Genomic DNA, 18304 nt, shown 5'->3' with positions numbered 1-18304 from the left:
AATCCAACAGTTGGTATTAGTTATGGTTAAAACGTTTTCTAGGGCTATAATGAGAGAAAGCATTAGACGGCTGGGACATGTTCTGTGGACTAAGGGTGATAGATTGCCAAAGATTGCTCTTGCTATCCAATTTTCTAGGACCAAACGAAAAGCAAATAATCCCCAAATGGGTTGGGAGGATTTCGTAAGAAAGATCTAAGGGAAATAGAAACTTTTTGGGAGGATACAAAGAGAAAGACTTTGAATAGATTGAAATGGCGGAGGAGTGTGTGTATCTTCGTTGGTAGGCGGCTTGGTGCTGCAGCGATTTGTTAGTAGTAGTAATAATGCATACATTTTAAAATACAACAACAATTTCAAGATGGAGGGTCAAAACCTGATTGGGGGCATATTAAAAACAGAAATTGACTTTCTCACCATGAAAGGAATTCAACTGTGAGAGAATTACCATAAATTGGATCCTTCTCGTAAATGAACGTCGTCATCCTTCAACCGGGTAACGATGCAAAAAGTTGGCTAAAATGACCCAGTTGCAATATCAGATTTGAAAGGAAAATTGATTTCCTATAAATAAAACCACTAATTTCTCATTCATAAAATTTGAAAATCAGTTTCTTATGTGCTGCGTCAATCTACTGTGCAGAGCATTAGGATCAAACTTATCAAATGCCTAGTTTTTTTTTGTAAAGGTGCGCTGGATGAAAATGATAATATATTTGGATGTTTTTAAGGTAGCTCAATATAACTTTCAAGAACGTATCTGAATCCCAAGTCATTTTTAACATCAAATTCTTCAGCACGAGCAGCCACAATCACGAAAATTTTTATGGGCATTCACAAAGAAATTTTTAAAAGTACCAACCAGTAAAAGCGTTTGAGTCGAGCTCAGCTTGGCTGATAAAGAGCCAATTGAAGTCAAAAGTTGAATCTTTATTTTGAAGAGCTAGCAACGGCTCAAAATCAGCTTGATCTCCAATAGCTACCATATTCTTGACACCACTTTTTTTTAGTCGTTTCATCGATTGTAAAATATCATCTGCACTCCTAGAATAAAACATCTATAATAGAAAATATAACAGTCAAATTAAAAAGACGAACAAAATTTGAATTAAGCTAAACACTAACAGTTAGGTTGGCACTAGAAAATAGTGTTTTGGATCTGGTACTGAGGTAATTTGTCCCTGGCATATGATTTGGAGATTGCTTTTACCTTTCAAGCAAGTGTTTGACAGTAAGAGAGTGGGACCGCTAAAGTTATCCGCTTAAAAAAAGTTGGTTGTGGCATGAAATCTAACATGAATTTTAAGAAATAGGAATGGAGATAACGCCTATTTCTTAGGAGGAGCGGAAAAATCTAAGAAAAAACATAGTACACATCCTTATTTTCCGCTTATGTTGTTACCAATGACAGTTTTTTCCTTTAGACTTATACTTCGATGCTAGCCATCTCCCTTTTCTTAGGAAATTCCTGGCAAACGATTATTTTTTTCGGATGGTTTGAGGATTTAGGCAAGAATAGCTTTGATTAAAACTATTGCTCTCTTTGATTAAAACCCTCCAATCCTAAGCCAAGAGGCTATGGAAAGAAATGAAAGTGAAGATTGCCTGCAGTGTCCTTGGAAGAAAAAGATCTAAAATTAGGGCATTGCACAGTTCTTCATCTATTAAGTGACTATATTTAATTTCTGAGTTTTAGAGTATAAAACACATCGAGGTACACACTTAATTACTCAGAATTACTCAAAATAGTACTATTTATAATCAATTCGGGTTCATTGAAAGATACTTCTAGCCTGTATATGTTTTATTAATCTGAATTCTAATTCTATCTCAAACCGGAGTGTCAAACCATCTCTTTTAATTTCAATAGTTAAAACATTTCTAACATTGTAACTTCGTTTTGTTGTTGTCAGTTTTTGAATTTTGATTTACAAAAACTGGTCGATATCTATCACAAAGTCATAACAAGTGTCTGGGAAACGGACCACTTCCCCAGATCTTGGGCGAAAGCCACCATCGCCCCCCTTTTTAAAAAGGGGGAAAAGGGTGACTGTAACAATTACAGACCAACAAGTTTAACTAGCCAACCGGCGAAGATTCTTACAAAAATACTCCTTGACCATCTGAAATCTCTGACAAACCATATCTTACGGGAATACTAAGCAGGCTTTCGAAAAGACCGCTCTACCATAGACCAGATTTTCTCCACTCGGCAAATGATGGAGACGTATATCGAGTTTGCCAAAGAGCTGGTACTACTCTTCATTGATTTCAAGCAAGCTTTTGACTTGAGATGGCGAGATGGATTATGGTACATCCTGCTACACTATGGAGTCCCTGAAAACATAGTAATCCTGATAAAAGACATGTATTCACATTTCGTCAGCCAAGTCCAAACGCCCGAGGGATTGACAGAGGGGTTTCTGACATCGTCGGGCGTTCTTCAAGGTTGTCTGTTGTCACCCAACCTCTTTAACCTATTCCTCAACGCAGCGCTATCATTTGCCGAGACTGGTGACGGTGCAGAAATTGGAGGGAAGCATATCGATAAATTGGCATACGCATATGACATCGAAAAATTCAACAGTCAAGAGCGTCTACTCCAAGCTGACACCGACGAACTAGTGTCGGCAATCGAGGCCTTTGGGATGGTCGTTAACACAGCCAAAAACAAGGTTATGCGGGTATCTGGAGACCCTACTTCAAGAAACGTGCAGCTAACAATAAAAGGAGAGCCAGTAGAAAATGTTGACTCCTTCGTCTACCTAGGGAGCCTCCTAACTTCCGATAACGACTGCTCGAAATCGATCAAACGAAGACTTGGCCTGTCAGGCGCCAGCTTCAAGAACCTCTTGCCAATCTGGAAAAACAAGACTCTGTCAACTTCTCTGAAGGTGCGGCTCTTCAACTCTCTCATAATCCCAATTGCTTTATACTCAAGCGAAACTTGGTCAATAAAGGCTGATGATGAGCGAAGAATCTCCGCATGTTAAACTAAATGCCTTAGACGCATTGCAGGGATCATTTACATTGATCGAGTCTCAAATGAAGACCTCCAAAAACTGCTCCGTTTTCCCCGCACCATCATGGACCGGGTCAGAAGCCAGCAAATTTTTTGCCAGCAAGTCATTTTTTGTTTTTATTTAAGATACTAGTGGATCTTTTGCAGCAAAATAATTCCGCTATCTTTTAGTATAACTATAAAAGTGATATAATCTTAACCTATTTATTAAAATATTAGTACATTTACACTGAACTCAACATAAGTAGTATTCATGCGATGACATGTCAACTAAAAATGGTACGTAAGTTTAACAAGTGGAATATTTGCCAAATTCTTTAGTAGTAAAACTCCTTTCTTCCAATTAGAAAATTTGGAGAAGGTCCATGTTCTTTCCTCGTTGATATTTCCGTCTTATGAATAGGAAAACAAATAGAAACCGCAGATTTTCTAGCTGTCGGAACAAAATAGGAGGTATTTTATTTTACAATTCTGATAATTTTCTGAACTACAGAGTAAAATTACCTGCTCGATGAGAATAGGATTTGGTTAACAACGCATATATTTTCTTCTCTTGCCGAGTTTCCAAATATCTCTAGTTGGTAATGATTTTTGGCAATCACCGACACGTGATCTACTTTTGTAATTACCAACATCTGTACTCCAGCAGTCATTTCTTCATGCAAAGCGAGTGGCGGCATCTTCATGTAGGGGTAGTTGATACTTTGAGCCATTTTACTGATCAGCTCTGGTGAATTTGCCTCAGATATAATACCTGAAATGGCAGTCGTCTCACGTTGAGAATTTTCAGATAATGTCTTCAAGGATAGGACCTAGAACTTATGAAGGAGTAGTAACAAAAGAAAATCTCAACTTACAATGACTATTAAGGTTGAAGGTGAGAAAATTTTCCAGTTATATTCACGTGAGCGACGTTTTTGAAATCAATGTGACTTATCTTTTTATGTTGAAGTTTACGGTATAAGTCACTTTATCTTATACTTGAACTATGAACTAAACATACTATATGCCAGGTTTTTTCATGGCTTCTTTTATATATTGAATATAGAATTCAAACTCTGTTAGATTGTTTCAGAGAGAGAATTTGAGAGAGGTAATTTATTTAAAAAATAAAGAACAATGCAAAAAAAGAAATATTTGCCAATAAGTATATTCTAACACAACAATATTATTGTATACTGTCTCCCTACCCATCTAACAATATAAAATAAAATAAAAACCAAAATAACAGTCCTTAAGTGGCCTAAGAAAAAGGAAAGTACTCCCATGTAAAAGGAATGACATGACGAATCGTAAATGCAGACCTTGTAGACCTTCTAACCAGTTTTTTAACTAATGACGAATTCCTTGTCTAATACTCAGACTGACTTTTTTCAAACACACCAATTAAACATACAGGTACATTTTACGCAATATATCAAACATAAAAAGAGCCTTATAAAAACTATAAGGGTCTATTTTGTGTCAAAGCATATAAAACAAAAATATATTTTTGTGTTTTGTAAGAAGAATGGTAATAGCCCCCTAATGGCTCTCACGAAATATACATTTTGTGAGAGGTCTAGGGAAAGTTTCTTGGAGTTTTTTGCTTATTACCTTGAGTCAAGTTATAAAAAGTCACACTTATTTCCGTTGGAACTACAAAATAATTAATTCGACAGGGTTTAGTGCAAAATAAATTCACAAGGGCCTAATCTTGGCTTTCCCCTACCCTATTTTCAAAAAGAATGATGCTCCGAAGAAAATAAAAAAGGATCCGCAAGAGGCTTTCTATGCTTGCACATGTAAAATTTTCTATTTGTACTAATGGGTGCAAAAAAAAGTTTTGATTACAGAATTAATGCTATTAGTATCGTATACCAAGAAGGCTGGGCTCGGAGACCACCCGTCCCCATGCATTTGCCTGGATGGTACCCAGTGATTCTAAGAAACTGACAATTAAATTCTAGATGAGAAAATGAATGACTGCAGTAATAAAAAAAAAATTACTTCGATTTCAATCAGAAGCAAATTATGCTAACATTAGAATGCTAGAAACTCAGTAATGACACCAGTAGAGAACAGTTTGAAACGTGAGTGCAGTAGCGGCTTAGGCCTCATAATCAGGGGGACAAGGTATACCATACGAGTGTAAAAATATAAAATAAAAGAAACTCAATGTCACATGTCAGAAAAACTGACAGAGGGGGCAGCTTCTCCCTTCCCAGGCCTAGAACTGCCACTCCATGAATGCTTCCAAAAGGTGGTGAAGACGCGTGGGATATTTTACAGAGGGATGTCATAAGAGTAGGCTTGGGTATTCGTTTGAATGACCATATCTCGAACAATTGTACGAAAAATTAATTCGATTCCACTACATATGTCCATTATGAAAGAAAGGTTAAGTTGTTTAGATTACCTTTGTGAGACCTAGTCACTTTATGTGTATTATCTTTGGCAGACCTCTAAGGAAAACAATAGACGAAGAGATATTTTACCAAGTTGGCTATGGCACATAAACGCCTATTCCGGTTTGGGCGTTTGGTTGATTTACCTCTTTATTTGCATTAGTATTGTTCCTCTCGAATATCTTACACTAGATGGTAGTTTATTCAGATCCAGGAATATACAAAAATAGTTGTATATGGTGTTATAATAAATTTTACAACGGTTCAAAGGACAATCAATGAACCTTTAATTTATGAATGGGCGAAGCTATGAAGCGATTTTCTTGGAATCATGTATGTAGAACAAGAGTTCTTTATTAAACTGAAAACTTATAAATAAATGGTATAATTTATTTAAGCCGGCCTTCCAGCTATAGTATCAATTTCCATGAAAACATCTCCAATAATATAGACTAAAAGGGAAAGGAAGTATCATGTATTTATTTATTATAATCTAATACATTAATTGCAATTAAAAAGAAATTGAAAATAGTCATTTGGTTAAAATTTATAAATATTTTCTTTGCAAAGAGCAGCGTTAGAAAGTCTGGGAGAATACAAACACAAAAAATATCATTCAAACATGCTACTTTAACACATTTTTTAAGAAAAAAAATCATGTGTAGTAACTAAATTAGCTATATAGGACTCATCCGAACTCTAAAAAAAGCGCATTAAATTAAGTTGGTCTGCACCACATGGAAAAGTTAGATTATTTTAAGCGTTTTAATTTATTTGGGCTATTAACTTACGAAATCGTAACAAACCTGCTACGGTGGAACTTCCATTAAATGGCATCTCAAGCAACGTAGACAATGCGTGAATTGACGCTTTTACAGAGTTTCCTTCGTAAAAACAATCATCCCAAATTTTCAAGCCTGTAAAAGGAAAAAAAGTAGTAATAACTTTTCAAACAGCATTTTAAGTTTCAATATTTGTGTTTTAAGAATCTTTAATAAGATTAAGACGACTTCCACTTTTGTTTAATCATCAGCCAAAATACACTCGATAAGCGTTGCCAACACTTTGTAATAAACTCTACCAATTCTCTAGGTAGAATTGAACCGCAAGCGATTATTTTGTATAATCTGAAAAGTAGGCTAAAAAATTGACATAACAAGAAGAAAATAATCAATAAAACAAAACTTGGAACGAATATCTGAGTCAAAAAGGAGTAAGTACAAGCAAAATACCCTGGGAAATTTAACTGAACCCGAATATTTAAAAAATTTATAAAATCTAAATAGTTTTTCAAAATATAGGGAGGGAGGGTAATTTAGTTTTTACGATTTTTTTTCGATAGAAATTCCAAAAACGGAAAATTTTTCAATGAAAACACGAATAAAAAGATTCTTTGAAATCTAGGCGAAACTCTAGGAGAGGGATGGGTGTAAATCCCCCCTTTAACCTTAAATAGTGCCATTGGAGAACCGCTTCAAAGACAATCTCTGGAAAAAATTTGCCTAAAATGATATCTTTTATGTTTTTCACCCCCTGCGATTACAAATATCTTCAAATATGTATGTTCAGGGATGTCAATTCGTGTATGGCAACGGAGAGGTAGTTTACCCCACCCTAGATTGTACTTTTTAAGTGTACCTAAAAGGGTGCAATTATACCGCGTTGGTTACTCTGCACTATACTAGTGTAGTTTAGGCTGATGATTTTAGCTTAGTTTCGGTTGATGATAAAAACAGTGTAAAATTATGTCCTCTTTGAACATTTTTTCATACAGTTTTGGTTTCTGACAATAACTAGGATTTGCGTTGTGTTAGGTATTATGCATTTTTTAGTTTTTGCTAGACACTAAATTTTTAGTAGTTGTTTTGGCAGTTTTTTAAGTTAGTTTTTCGGCATTTTTTTTTAACTTTTAGGTAGTTTACAAGTTTAAGTAGTTTGTTCTAGAAATTAAATTTTTAAAAATGAGAGAGTTTTCAAGAAAAGTAAATGATGATACCAAAACCTTAAACGATTAGAAATAAAGTCATACATCAAGTCAAATCTAAAACAAAAACAAATTACTATTAATGAACAAATGAAACCTAAATTAAATATAATTAAAATGAATAATAAAGAGACGTTCCAGTTCCTTTCAGAAATTAATAAAGGAACTAAAAGAAGAATATTAAAACTGCTTTTAAATCCCAACTAACTATAGGCTCTTTACGACATAATCGAAAAGACGAGACTCCAAAAAATATGGAAATTGGAGTTTACAAAATTACTTGTTCCTGTAGTAAATTTAAATAGAAAAGTCGCAGAAAAATTCAGAAAATAGATTACAACAACATAAAAATGCCATAGATTGCTTTCTCAAATACAATAAAAAAAACTGGAAACTTTTGAATCGGCTTTAGCTGTACATTAATTTTACCTTCCGCACCATAGTATATTTTTTGATAAAAAAAAAAATAGTGGACACTCTTATAGGACTTTTACAACATTATAGAGAAATTACAGAAAAAAAAACTATGTATGGGGATATTAGTATTAATAGAGATGAAGGGGAACATAGAATGATTTTACTATATAATATTTTAATTAGGGAGCAGTCTGAAGCTTTAAACACTAGCGTGTTACATAACAGTTCCCTAAAAGGTATCAACCTTGCAAGCGAAAGTCGGGTTTGAGGTCAAAGCTGGGAAATGTCAACGGATCGCAGCTAAGTTAGAAAGTAAAAAAATTTGCTTAATTTATATTGCATAGTTTCTTCGTCCTGTTGCCTTGTTCAAATATTTTTAACCTTCTAAATTTAATCACGAGTGGGAATCTGCGGTCTTATGAATTTTCTTTCAAATAAATCAAATTTTCATTTATAATAGATTTCATTTGCCAATCTGACTAAAGAGCAGAAATATCTGTTGTACTAGTGACATTCATATGTTTTTCGTAATTATTGTGACAATTACAGTATTTGCAGTTCTGGAAGAGTTTAAAATGTGAGTTGTATATGTTTGTTTTATTTTTTGTGGCATACCCTGAGACTTATTTATTAGACCTTTGACTGTCTTGAACAAATTATTGCTTTTTTTCTCAAAATATTATTTTGAGAAAAATAATAATTTCTTACACCCTACTGCTTTTCCATTTACAAAAATTAAGAGAGAAACATGATTTTAATTTTTAAAAAGGATTGGAACAAAAAAAGAGATAAAAAACAACAAAAAACAATAAACAGTACAAAAATCCAAATATTTCGACTCCACGTCCGGGAACCTTTTTCAACGGAAAGAAAATGAAGCCAAAAATACATTTCTTAAGAATTAAATAAATTAAATTCTGGATTTGTCTGAAAAAGCTAAGGGTGTTAAGGTGAAAATTCATGAAATGTTGGGGTATAGTAAACTCAATGAAATACCTCGTGTGTATCAGGCTAGCAATAGGAGGAATCCATGCAATATCTTAGCAACGACCAAGAGAATTAGCTTCAAACTTTCAGGACCATTATTGCTGCTATTAAAGTGACGTAGATACGACTGCTTGCAACTATGACTATTTGTGACTGAGACCATGACTACTTGCAACTAATTGTAATTTGACTACTTAATAAGTTTATTAACTTCAAACTATCAGGGCCATTATTGATACTACTATTGCTACAACGACTGCAACTGCTCGTGACTATGACTGGAACTACTTGCAACTACGACAACTTTTAACTGCAATTTCTTTGAGGAAATTTGACGCAGATATTAAAGAAAACAAAAATATACTATGAGTGTGCTGATAGTCAAAAGGAAGTGTCGGCAATTGCTGAAGATTTCAGGGCATATTGAATAGCACTTGGAGGCTAAAGGGCTTCCTTGTCCTTTTTAGATATACTCCCCCGACACTAAAATTATAGAATAGCCACTATTTTCAATATAGAGTAGTTAAAAGACCTAATAACTATGGCTCTGAGGATTCCTAGCCCCCCTCACAACCCTCAGGGAAAGGGTTGTAAATTCTGCAATGTGCCCAAAGTTTACATGCGGGATTTATCATTAGAAAAGGGGGAGAATGTTTGATCCTGAGTGTGTCAGAAAAAGCTAAGGAAATTAAGATAAAAGTTCAGGGAATTTGGAAGGGATGTTAAACTAAATCACAATACACTATGTGCATTCAGTTTGTCAAAGGATATATCTGCAATATCTTAGGACTCGCTAACGACATTAACTTGTAACTTTCAGGATCACTATTGATACTACTACTGTGACTTTAACAGCTACTGCTTACAACTGCGATTGCTTGCGAGTGCGATATGACTAATTGCGACTACTTTTAAGTGTAACTACTTTGTGAGTTCGACTACGACTACTTGTGACCGTGCCTACTTGCGACTATGACTGGTTCATTCATAGTCGCAGTTCAGTTCAGTCTAGTTCAGACTATGACAACTTCAGACTGTAACTGCAACTACTTGCGACAGGAGGTACAAAGTCAACTTGACTGCTATTGTGGCTACTTGCAACTGTTACTACTTGTGACAGCGAGTTCTTCAACTGGAAACTACCAATGCGACATGTTGTGACTGTAACTGCTACTATTTGTGACTGTGACAACTGCCGCAATTACTTTGATTGCGACTGTGGCCGCAAATACAACTACAACTTCCACTATTACAACTTGAAGAACTGAGTGGAATAAAAGGAGTTTAAGTGCATCCTTCTCATCAAAATGGCACAGTGCATCAAGGATGACAGAAGGACTTACCTAAAAAATCTCACAGATGGCTCTGGTCATTAAGCTAAATATTCCTGGGATTATTGAGGGGATGTTGCACTAAATCAAAAGATATTATATGCATCTAGGTTGTCAAAACGGCGCATCTTCAGTGTTACAAGAACAGTTAGGGAAGAGTGCAAAGTTGAAATATACTAGCAATGGTAAGGGGAATGTTGAACTTAAAGACACTATCCTAGTTGCTCAGGAGCGGTTACGATAATTAAGCTGAAAATTTCAAGAAATATCAATCGAGATTTCGCGCTAAATCAAAGGAAATCATTTGCATTCTTATTGTCAAAATGGCATGTCTGCAATATCTAACGATTAGGTAAAGGTATTAAGCTGGAACTTTTGGCCAATGTTGAAATTTAATCATTATACAGGTATGCAATATATTAGGATCTAATAATGGCATTTATTCAAATCATTCAGGGGATATTGAACTTAATCAAAAAATACTATGAATACCCATATATATGAAATGCTGTGTGTAATAGATGAAATATCTCAAGAACAGATACGGATAATAAGCTGAAACTTTCAGAGAATGTTGTGGTGGATGCTGCACTCGATTAAAAGGCAATATATGCGTCCTGGCTGTCAGAAAGTCGTATCTGCATTATCTCAGGAATTGCTAAGAGCATCTAGTTGAAACTTTCGGGGGATGTCGAGGGGATGTTTAAACAAATCAAAAAGACTCTAATTAGAACTAATAAAGTAGAGTCCGAAGTTTTTCTTTTCCAGCTGAAGGCGTGAAAAAACTGTACAAATTTTCATTGTAGTAACCAATAAGGAAGCTCTTAAAGTCCAAATAGGCAGAAATGAATAAAAAAAGAACTATCCATCTAAGGAAGTCCTTAATGAAACTTATGAAACTTGATGAAACTTATATATTTAAAATCAGAATAAGAACCCAATTCTTTTGATTTATATATTGGTATCAAATTCCGTTTTTTAGAGTTTCGGTTACTATTGAGCCGGGTCGCTCAGTCCTTACCACAGTTCGTTATCACGAACTGTTTCATATGATCATTTATTTTAATTTCTGTTCGTTTTGGGGTTTAGTTTATTCTTTAGTAGTAATTTCTTGCCGTTTGATTTTGAATTATCATATTAAGAATCAGAATTTATAATTTTGAGTTTTTTTAAATTAATACAAATAAGAGCTACCACAAAGAAGAGTGGGCTACCACAGCCTCAAAACCTGTAAATGTCCAATGGCATTTGTGCTTTATTTAAAAAGATATTTATTTCGAATAGTATATTTTTCAATTCAAAAAAAAAAGAAAGAAAAATGAAGTAAAGATATAAAACACAAGATAGGAAAGGGAAAAAACATTTTTCAAATAATAGCTTGAGTCACTGACAATTAACCTCAATGTTTTTTTTTAGAGTCCTTAACAAGATAACTTTTAAGATGACGCCACATTTGCATAATCATCAGCCTAAACAATTTTTTTTTTATTATTGATGGCAGCGTAAAAGTATAATCCAAAAAATTTTAAACTTTATATTATTTTCTCGACATCTTCCTTGACATTATTTTCGCACTGTAACGACGTAATTTTTTTGTAATAATAGCCAAGATTGGTGGATAACTACCATCTTGTAAATTATTGTATATTTTCTATGTTTTCTGAGCATTTATCCTCATTTTCTAGAAAATTGATTAAATCTGATTGACAAAAGAAAGTACATAGAAAGGTGGTTATTTACTTTTGCATGGGGTACTTCCTTTTGCAGGTAGTATGGGGTACGATGTGGTATTAATGCCCAGTCTCCTCCAAAATCTTACTATTTGTACGAGTTTTTTCCTAGCTTGTTATATTTTCTCCTACAATGCAATTTTTGAATTGAAGAAATTTGGGTCTCTATCTTCAAACTTTTTGATCTCTTCTGGAGTATGGTACTGTTTACATGCCGACTCTATGCATAATTATAATGCAGGATGTATGAATTTTTCTCCTTATAGATATATTTAACTACATCTCTAAGTAAGATATCAAATTAACATCAAAGCATTGGAGAAGAAAGCAAGGCTTGTGACTTTTGGGTCTTCCATAAGATATGAAGCGCTTAAATAAGTAATTCATAATAGTAATTGAAGTAAGTGAAAAAGAAACTATCTACTTAGAAATAATTGGAATCAAATGGAACTATTATCCTACTACCACAAATACGTTGTGGCATTCATCCCTCCTAATAAAATTCAGGTGTCCATACACGTTCACTCCGTTGATTTCATTTCTGTATTACTTGTATAACCTCTCTTAAAGTTAGTTTCTGCAATTTGTCAAAGCCTTAATATTAAATGTTGCGAAGTCAAAAATCGAAATAAAAAAAAAATAAAATCCATAAATCAGGTTTTGGAGACCACACAGCTTACCCATTATACAAACAAAGAAATAAAACAAAATATGGTTGTTTTTTCAAAGACAACAGAAAGCCATCACAAAAATAATATACTCATACGTACCGAGTTTCCACTCTTTAGGGAAGAAATTCACTTCATTCAGCTTTTCTACTGCCCGGGATAATGCATAAATGATATCGTTAGCATCAGATAGTGGATTGTCATCTAGTGAAGATCTACAATATTGGCCTTCATTTAGTGATAATATACCTAAAAAAATCAATGCGGTGGTAATTTTAAATTTATAAACGTAATGTTTAGGAAAAGGCTAAACTTCAGTTTGATTTTTACCCCTCCCTTTCAAGATTAGGTCAAATAATTTAGAAGCGGAATATCGTTTCGATAGAAAAAGTCATAGTCTTAATGCTTCGTTTCACTTAAGAATTTTGACAAAAAAAGCGTTCTGAGAAAATAAGACAAAAAATCAGCTCCTGGCAGCAATTAGATAAGAAAAACAAGTTTTTTTAAACTGACAGTATGAAGCAACATTGAAACTTTAAACAAACAGAAATTAATACGTATGTGAAGCGGACTGTCCCCTCCTCAAAACCTCACTCTTCATGCTAAAGCTTCTTTTAGAACTTTTAAATAAGCTCTTTATTTTTCTAATTAAACAACCCTTGTGGCTCAGGAGTCTTTCTTAAAGAATCGGGATGAAATTCAAACTTTAGCGTAAAGAGAGAGGCGTTAGGTGATAAATTGATAAAGGGAGATAAAGGGAGGCAATAAATTGCTCAAAATTTCAAAATTTTATCACATGTATTTCGGAGAAGAGGGATGGGGAAGATACTCTCCGTTCACTTTTGATGACTCTTAAAAAAGTAACTAGAGGTTTCAACTTCCAGTCAAACGACTTACTTCTTGAGTCAATACGACCACCCCTTACATAAAATCTTATATGCCCCCGGGGCATACCTTACAACACTAGCACCCGGGCTCTGGGGAAATGTGTTGACCCCGGAGTTTTTACTATTTTATCTTTAAACTATTTTGAACAAAATAACTATCTAAAAATTGTGATTGGATGAATTTGGAAAAAAGGACCTTGGGGTGGTATTTTTGACTCTTGAGATGGGAACTAGAAATTCTGATTTACAATGGAACAAGCCTCCTCCGTAGTTTACACGGCCATCCATTAGAACCTTATATGCCTCCGGGGCATATTTACAACACTTACCCCCGGTTCGGGGCGGGGGGGGGTGTCTTATGCCTGGTGTTTCTTATATTATCTTTGAGCTATTTTGAACAAAATGGCAATATAAAAAAGTTTGATTGGACACCTTTGGGGAAAAGACGATTGGGAGGGAGGGAGGCTCGTCACCATCGGATCTCTTTTGACTCTTAAAAGGTAAATTAGAACTTTCAATTGAAAGTTTCTAATCATTTGAGTCTCCTCTAAAGTTTGTACGACTACCCCTTCCAAAAAAACCTTATATGCCCATATATGCGCCCGCGGCATCAGTTACAACCTTTCCCCTGGCTCCGGGGGGAAGGGGTAGAAAGGGGACGATTTTTCCACATAATTGTAAAATCTGGTGATCAAAATTCAAAAGTAGATGTAATGCATTTATCGTGGATATTACCAGTATTGCATCCTAGTTTACTCATAGCGACTGAATAAGAGGCCTGATGAACGAAGATGGCGGAACAATTAAAAGGAGGATTATGAAATGGTAGCTTATTTGAAATAAGATGGGAAGCGTGTGATACCTATAAAAGTGATAATAAAACAGATTAAGAATGAACAAAGAACGCTATACTAAAATTGTTGTTGTGTTACAGAAATCTGAAAAAGATAACAGTTGTACGCAAAACAATATAGTATTTGACCATATGAATGCTGATAGAATTGAAGTGAGAGTAAATGGATATAAATATCCACAAGGAGATTTTAAATGGGATTCAAGTCTGCTAATGAAGATTATTCTAATGCTTATCAACGTTTTTTACAGTTGGATATAAACATAAAAATGTTGATAGTGGAGCAATTGTAAGTTACAATTACTTTAAAACAGTATATCCTTTATTTTGTTTTGATGTTTCAAAGCATGAATCGAATATTTATCGAAGTGGATCAACTGCTGATACAGAAGTAAAACTTTTATTAAATAAAGTACCTGCAAATTTATATAACATTTGCTGCGTTATTTTTCAGGAAGAAAAGCAATCACGAAGGTCATTGATAGTAAATGATATGTTAATATACAAATAATTTTCTATTTGAAAAATTTGTTTAATAAAATTAGCAACTAATAAATTGAGAAACTTTTAATGAAAATGGAAAATAAATATAATCGAACTATTAGGAAAGAGGATTTAGATATTGGAATGGAATTGACGATTACAGAAATGAAATCTCAACTAAATTTGGAAAGAAACTCGTTATCATTATTTATTTTAAAGGTGAACTGGTTGATCTATTTGCACCTAAGCGTTTTGATTCTAAGCAGCTAATCTTGAAGAGAAATTTAAAAAAGTAGATAAAGGTATGATTTTAAAAAAGCTCAGGATAGGAATTTATAAAAATGTCAGAAATCTTCATTTCAAAGGGTGTGAACTCATTTAAAAATGAGGTAAATTGATAGGGTGATCAAAGTGGAATCTAGAACCCGTGTTCACATTGGGAAAAGTATAAAAATGAGACCAAATTTGATTTCCAAGGACCCGTTTCAATTTTGAATATAGGGATGGAAAATGTTGTAAATGTGCAATATTTGATGTTAAAACGATGTAAAATGGACTAAAAATAATGTAAATTCATAAAGTGAGGTGATCCAGGTGAGGCACAACATACATTTACTATACTACTGTCGACCCTGGAGTTTTCGTTATATGATATTTGAACTATCATGACTATCTTAAAGTTCTTATCGGAGGGGTTTGATGAAAAAAGGGCGGGGGCTAGTTGCCCTCCAATCTCTTTTGACTCTTAAAAATCGAACTAGAAATTTCGATTTCCAATCAAATAAGTGCTCTCTGAAGTTTATACGAGTGTCCCTTCTATAAGAACCATATATGCTCCCTGGGCATACTTTATATCACCTGCCCCCGAGCCTTGGGAGGTTGTGTCGACACCGCAGTTTTGTTATATGATCTTTGAACTATTTTAAAAAAATAGCTATTTCAATATTTCCATCGGACGTACTTGGGAAAAAGGACATGGGGGGGGGGGTAGTTATCCTCCAATCACTTTTTACTTGTAAAAATGGCACTAGAACTTATGATTTCCGATCGAAAGAGTCCCCTCCAAATTTTATGCATGACCCCTTCGATATGAAGTGCCCCTGGGAAAAAAAAAATTTGGAGCCGTATGACCTTTACAATAGGCAACACCATAGCGTTGCCTCTGATAATGCCTGGAAATCTGGCTGCACCTCTATGGAGAAATTCTCCTCCTCACGGAATTATCCTCTAGACAATTCAATCCCAGTGAAAATTTACCCCGGACAATTACCCTTAAAAAACTGAGGCAAATTTTAGGGCAGAGGCGCCATTTGGACCAAATCTTGGGGTGGGCATAAACTCCATCTTGGGCCCCCCCCCCGACTCACTTCGTGCCGCGTAATCATCTAGGAAATGGGCATTTGACAGAACTCGAGAATTTTATTATGTATCTTACCAACTTTCAAAGTTTACAATAATTAATAGCAAATAGCGTAATTACCCCAAGGGTCGTCAAGTAATTACGCTCTTTGGTTAATAGGCGTGCAGTAATTTCATATCAATTGAACAGAATGGATTATGTTGGACATAATGGATTATTATTTCCGGCAAAGGGCCCTTTGCGGTGGAAGCTTGGACCCCCCCCCTGGAAAATCTGGGGTGGGCATTTGCCCACCCCTGACCCCCCCCCAAATGGCGCCTCTGTTTTAGGGGAGATATTGAAATATCTAAAATTGAAAGGGGTTCCAAAGAACATTCATCTACCTGGTTGCCTATCTGCGTGACTATAATGGATCTGTGAAACTCTGACATATTAATCATTAAAGACTTACGAGGCGTTCCGAAACAAACTATATTTCAAGGACTTTGAGACATTTCCATTTCCTGAAATGATATGCAATGTTTGGAGTTCATTCAGAAAATTTGGAAAACACGAGTTACAACAGCGCAAATGGAATTTAAAGTATCAATCAATCATTTAAACATAAGGAAGTAATTAAAATAAGCAATTCAAATGCTGCTACCTCACCCCCAAAATTTTATCAGATCTTTATGTAAGATTTTAGTTTTTTATTGTTTTAAAAAGTAGAGTTGCGAGAAAGAATCAAACTTCAGCGCAAGGAGCGGGGTGTCGAGGAGGAAAAGCCCCTTTCATATACGGAGTAATTTCTGTTCGTCTTAAGTTTTAATGTCGCTCCTTACTTTCATTTAAAAAAACTTGTTTTTTTATTTAATTTCTGAAAGTTTTTGAATTAATGCATGTCTGATTTTGGCTCTCCGTACATAAATTATTAAATTGAAATTTGCATATTAATTCTTTTTTTGGCTAAATGGCTTTCTCTTAGTTTTGATCAGACGATTTTGAGAAATAAGGGGTGGGGAAGGAGGTCTAATTGCCCTCCAATTTTTCGGTTACTTAAAAAGGCAACTAGATCTTTTAATTTTTAACGAACGTTTTTATTAGTAAAAAAAGATACGTAACTTAAGAATTAACTTACGTAACAAACTTTTATATTCTTGTATTTTTGATTATATATATGAGGGGGTTGGTCCCCTCGTTAATACCTCGCTCTTCACACTAAATCTTGTTTTATCCCAATTCTTTAAGAATGACCCCTGAATCAGAAAGGCCGTAGAATAAATAGTTGAAATTATTAAAAACATTTTTAGCATAAAGAGCGAAGTATTTATCTCCTCCTAAATACCTCGCTCTTTATGCTAAAGTATTTTTACTTATTTAAATAAAAAATACTCCGTATATGAATATATAATATATATATATATATATATATATATATATATATATATATATATATATATATATATATATATATATATATATATATATATATATATATATATATATATAATATATAAAGTATTATAGAATATATATATATATATATATATATATATATATATATATATATATATATATAAAGAGCATATTACGCTCTTTATAAAGAGCGTATATATATATAAAGTATATATATAGAAGGAGGCCTAGTTGCCCTCCAATTTTTCGATTTGCAATTGCTCCAAATTAGATATCATCAGCGAGCCACTTAACAACATTTCAAATCTAGTTTAAGTAGTTTACCTGCTATTAACAGATGGCCATCAATATCCAAAGCAGGTACAATGGGTGGTCCTAAGCCTTTGCTATATCCTGGTAGAAATGTGACTATGAGAACAATTCTTAGGCAAATTTTCAGTAGGATAGGTAAGCTGTTCCTACAAGAAAATAGAAATAATAGTAAACCACACCAATTTGTTAATATCTGTTAGAATAGTTTTGTTAAAACGACGCCCACATGCATGTTTAGATGGATTTCACACCACTACTATAGATAGTGATAAAAGAGTTTTTGCAATGGTAGAAACTGCGAAGGGTTTTAAAATGCCTAACTGAATGCTTTCCTGCAAGACCGTGTCCAGGGGGAGGGTTAGGGAGTTTGAACCCAACTCCAAAATATTTTTCGACTTGTAAAAATGTAACAAAAATGAACATTAACAATTTTTGATGCGTTTTTTAAAGTTTTTTTGTCTCCCCAAAAAAATACTGGATGCGGTCCT

At 34.2% G+C, this 18304-nt stretch overlaps 2 protein-coding genes across 2 annotated transcripts in view; one reads left to right on the top strand and one right to left on the bottom strand.

The window, feature by feature from the left end:
* The window catches only part of LOC136027691 (uncharacterized), a 93102-nt gene that overhangs the window by 13262 nt on the left and 61536 nt on the right, over positions 1–18304 (bottom strand). Inside the window, exons 3-7 of the mRNA XM_065705140.1 lie at positions 17829–17962; positions 12629–12775; positions 6216–6326; positions 3527–3776; positions 863–1044 (exon numbers count right to left, since the gene is read on the bottom strand). Coding sequence (XP_065561212.1) covers positions 863–1044; positions 3527–3776; positions 6216–6326; positions 12629–12775; positions 17829–17962 — 824 coding nt within the window. The remainder of the gene's footprint in view (positions 1–862; positions 1045–3526; positions 3777–6215; positions 6327–12628; positions 12776–17828; positions 17963–18304) is intronic.
* Positions 3363–18304, top strand: part of LOC136027060 (beta-alanyl-bioamine nonribosomal peptide synthetase ebony-like) — a gene marked incomplete in the record, with an annotated part of 131305 nt that continues 116363 nt past the window's right edge. Inside the window, 1 exon segment of the mRNA XM_065703988.1 lies at positions 3363–3475.

This window comes from Artemia franciscana, chromosome 5 (genome assembly GCF_032884065.1).
Source record: "Artemia franciscana chromosome 5, ASM3288406v1, whole genome shotgun sequence".
NCBI lineage: Eukaryota > Metazoa > Arthropoda > Branchiopoda > Anostraca > Artemiidae > Artemia > Artemia franciscana.
This window is presented reverse-complemented; position numbering and strand designations above follow the sequence as displayed.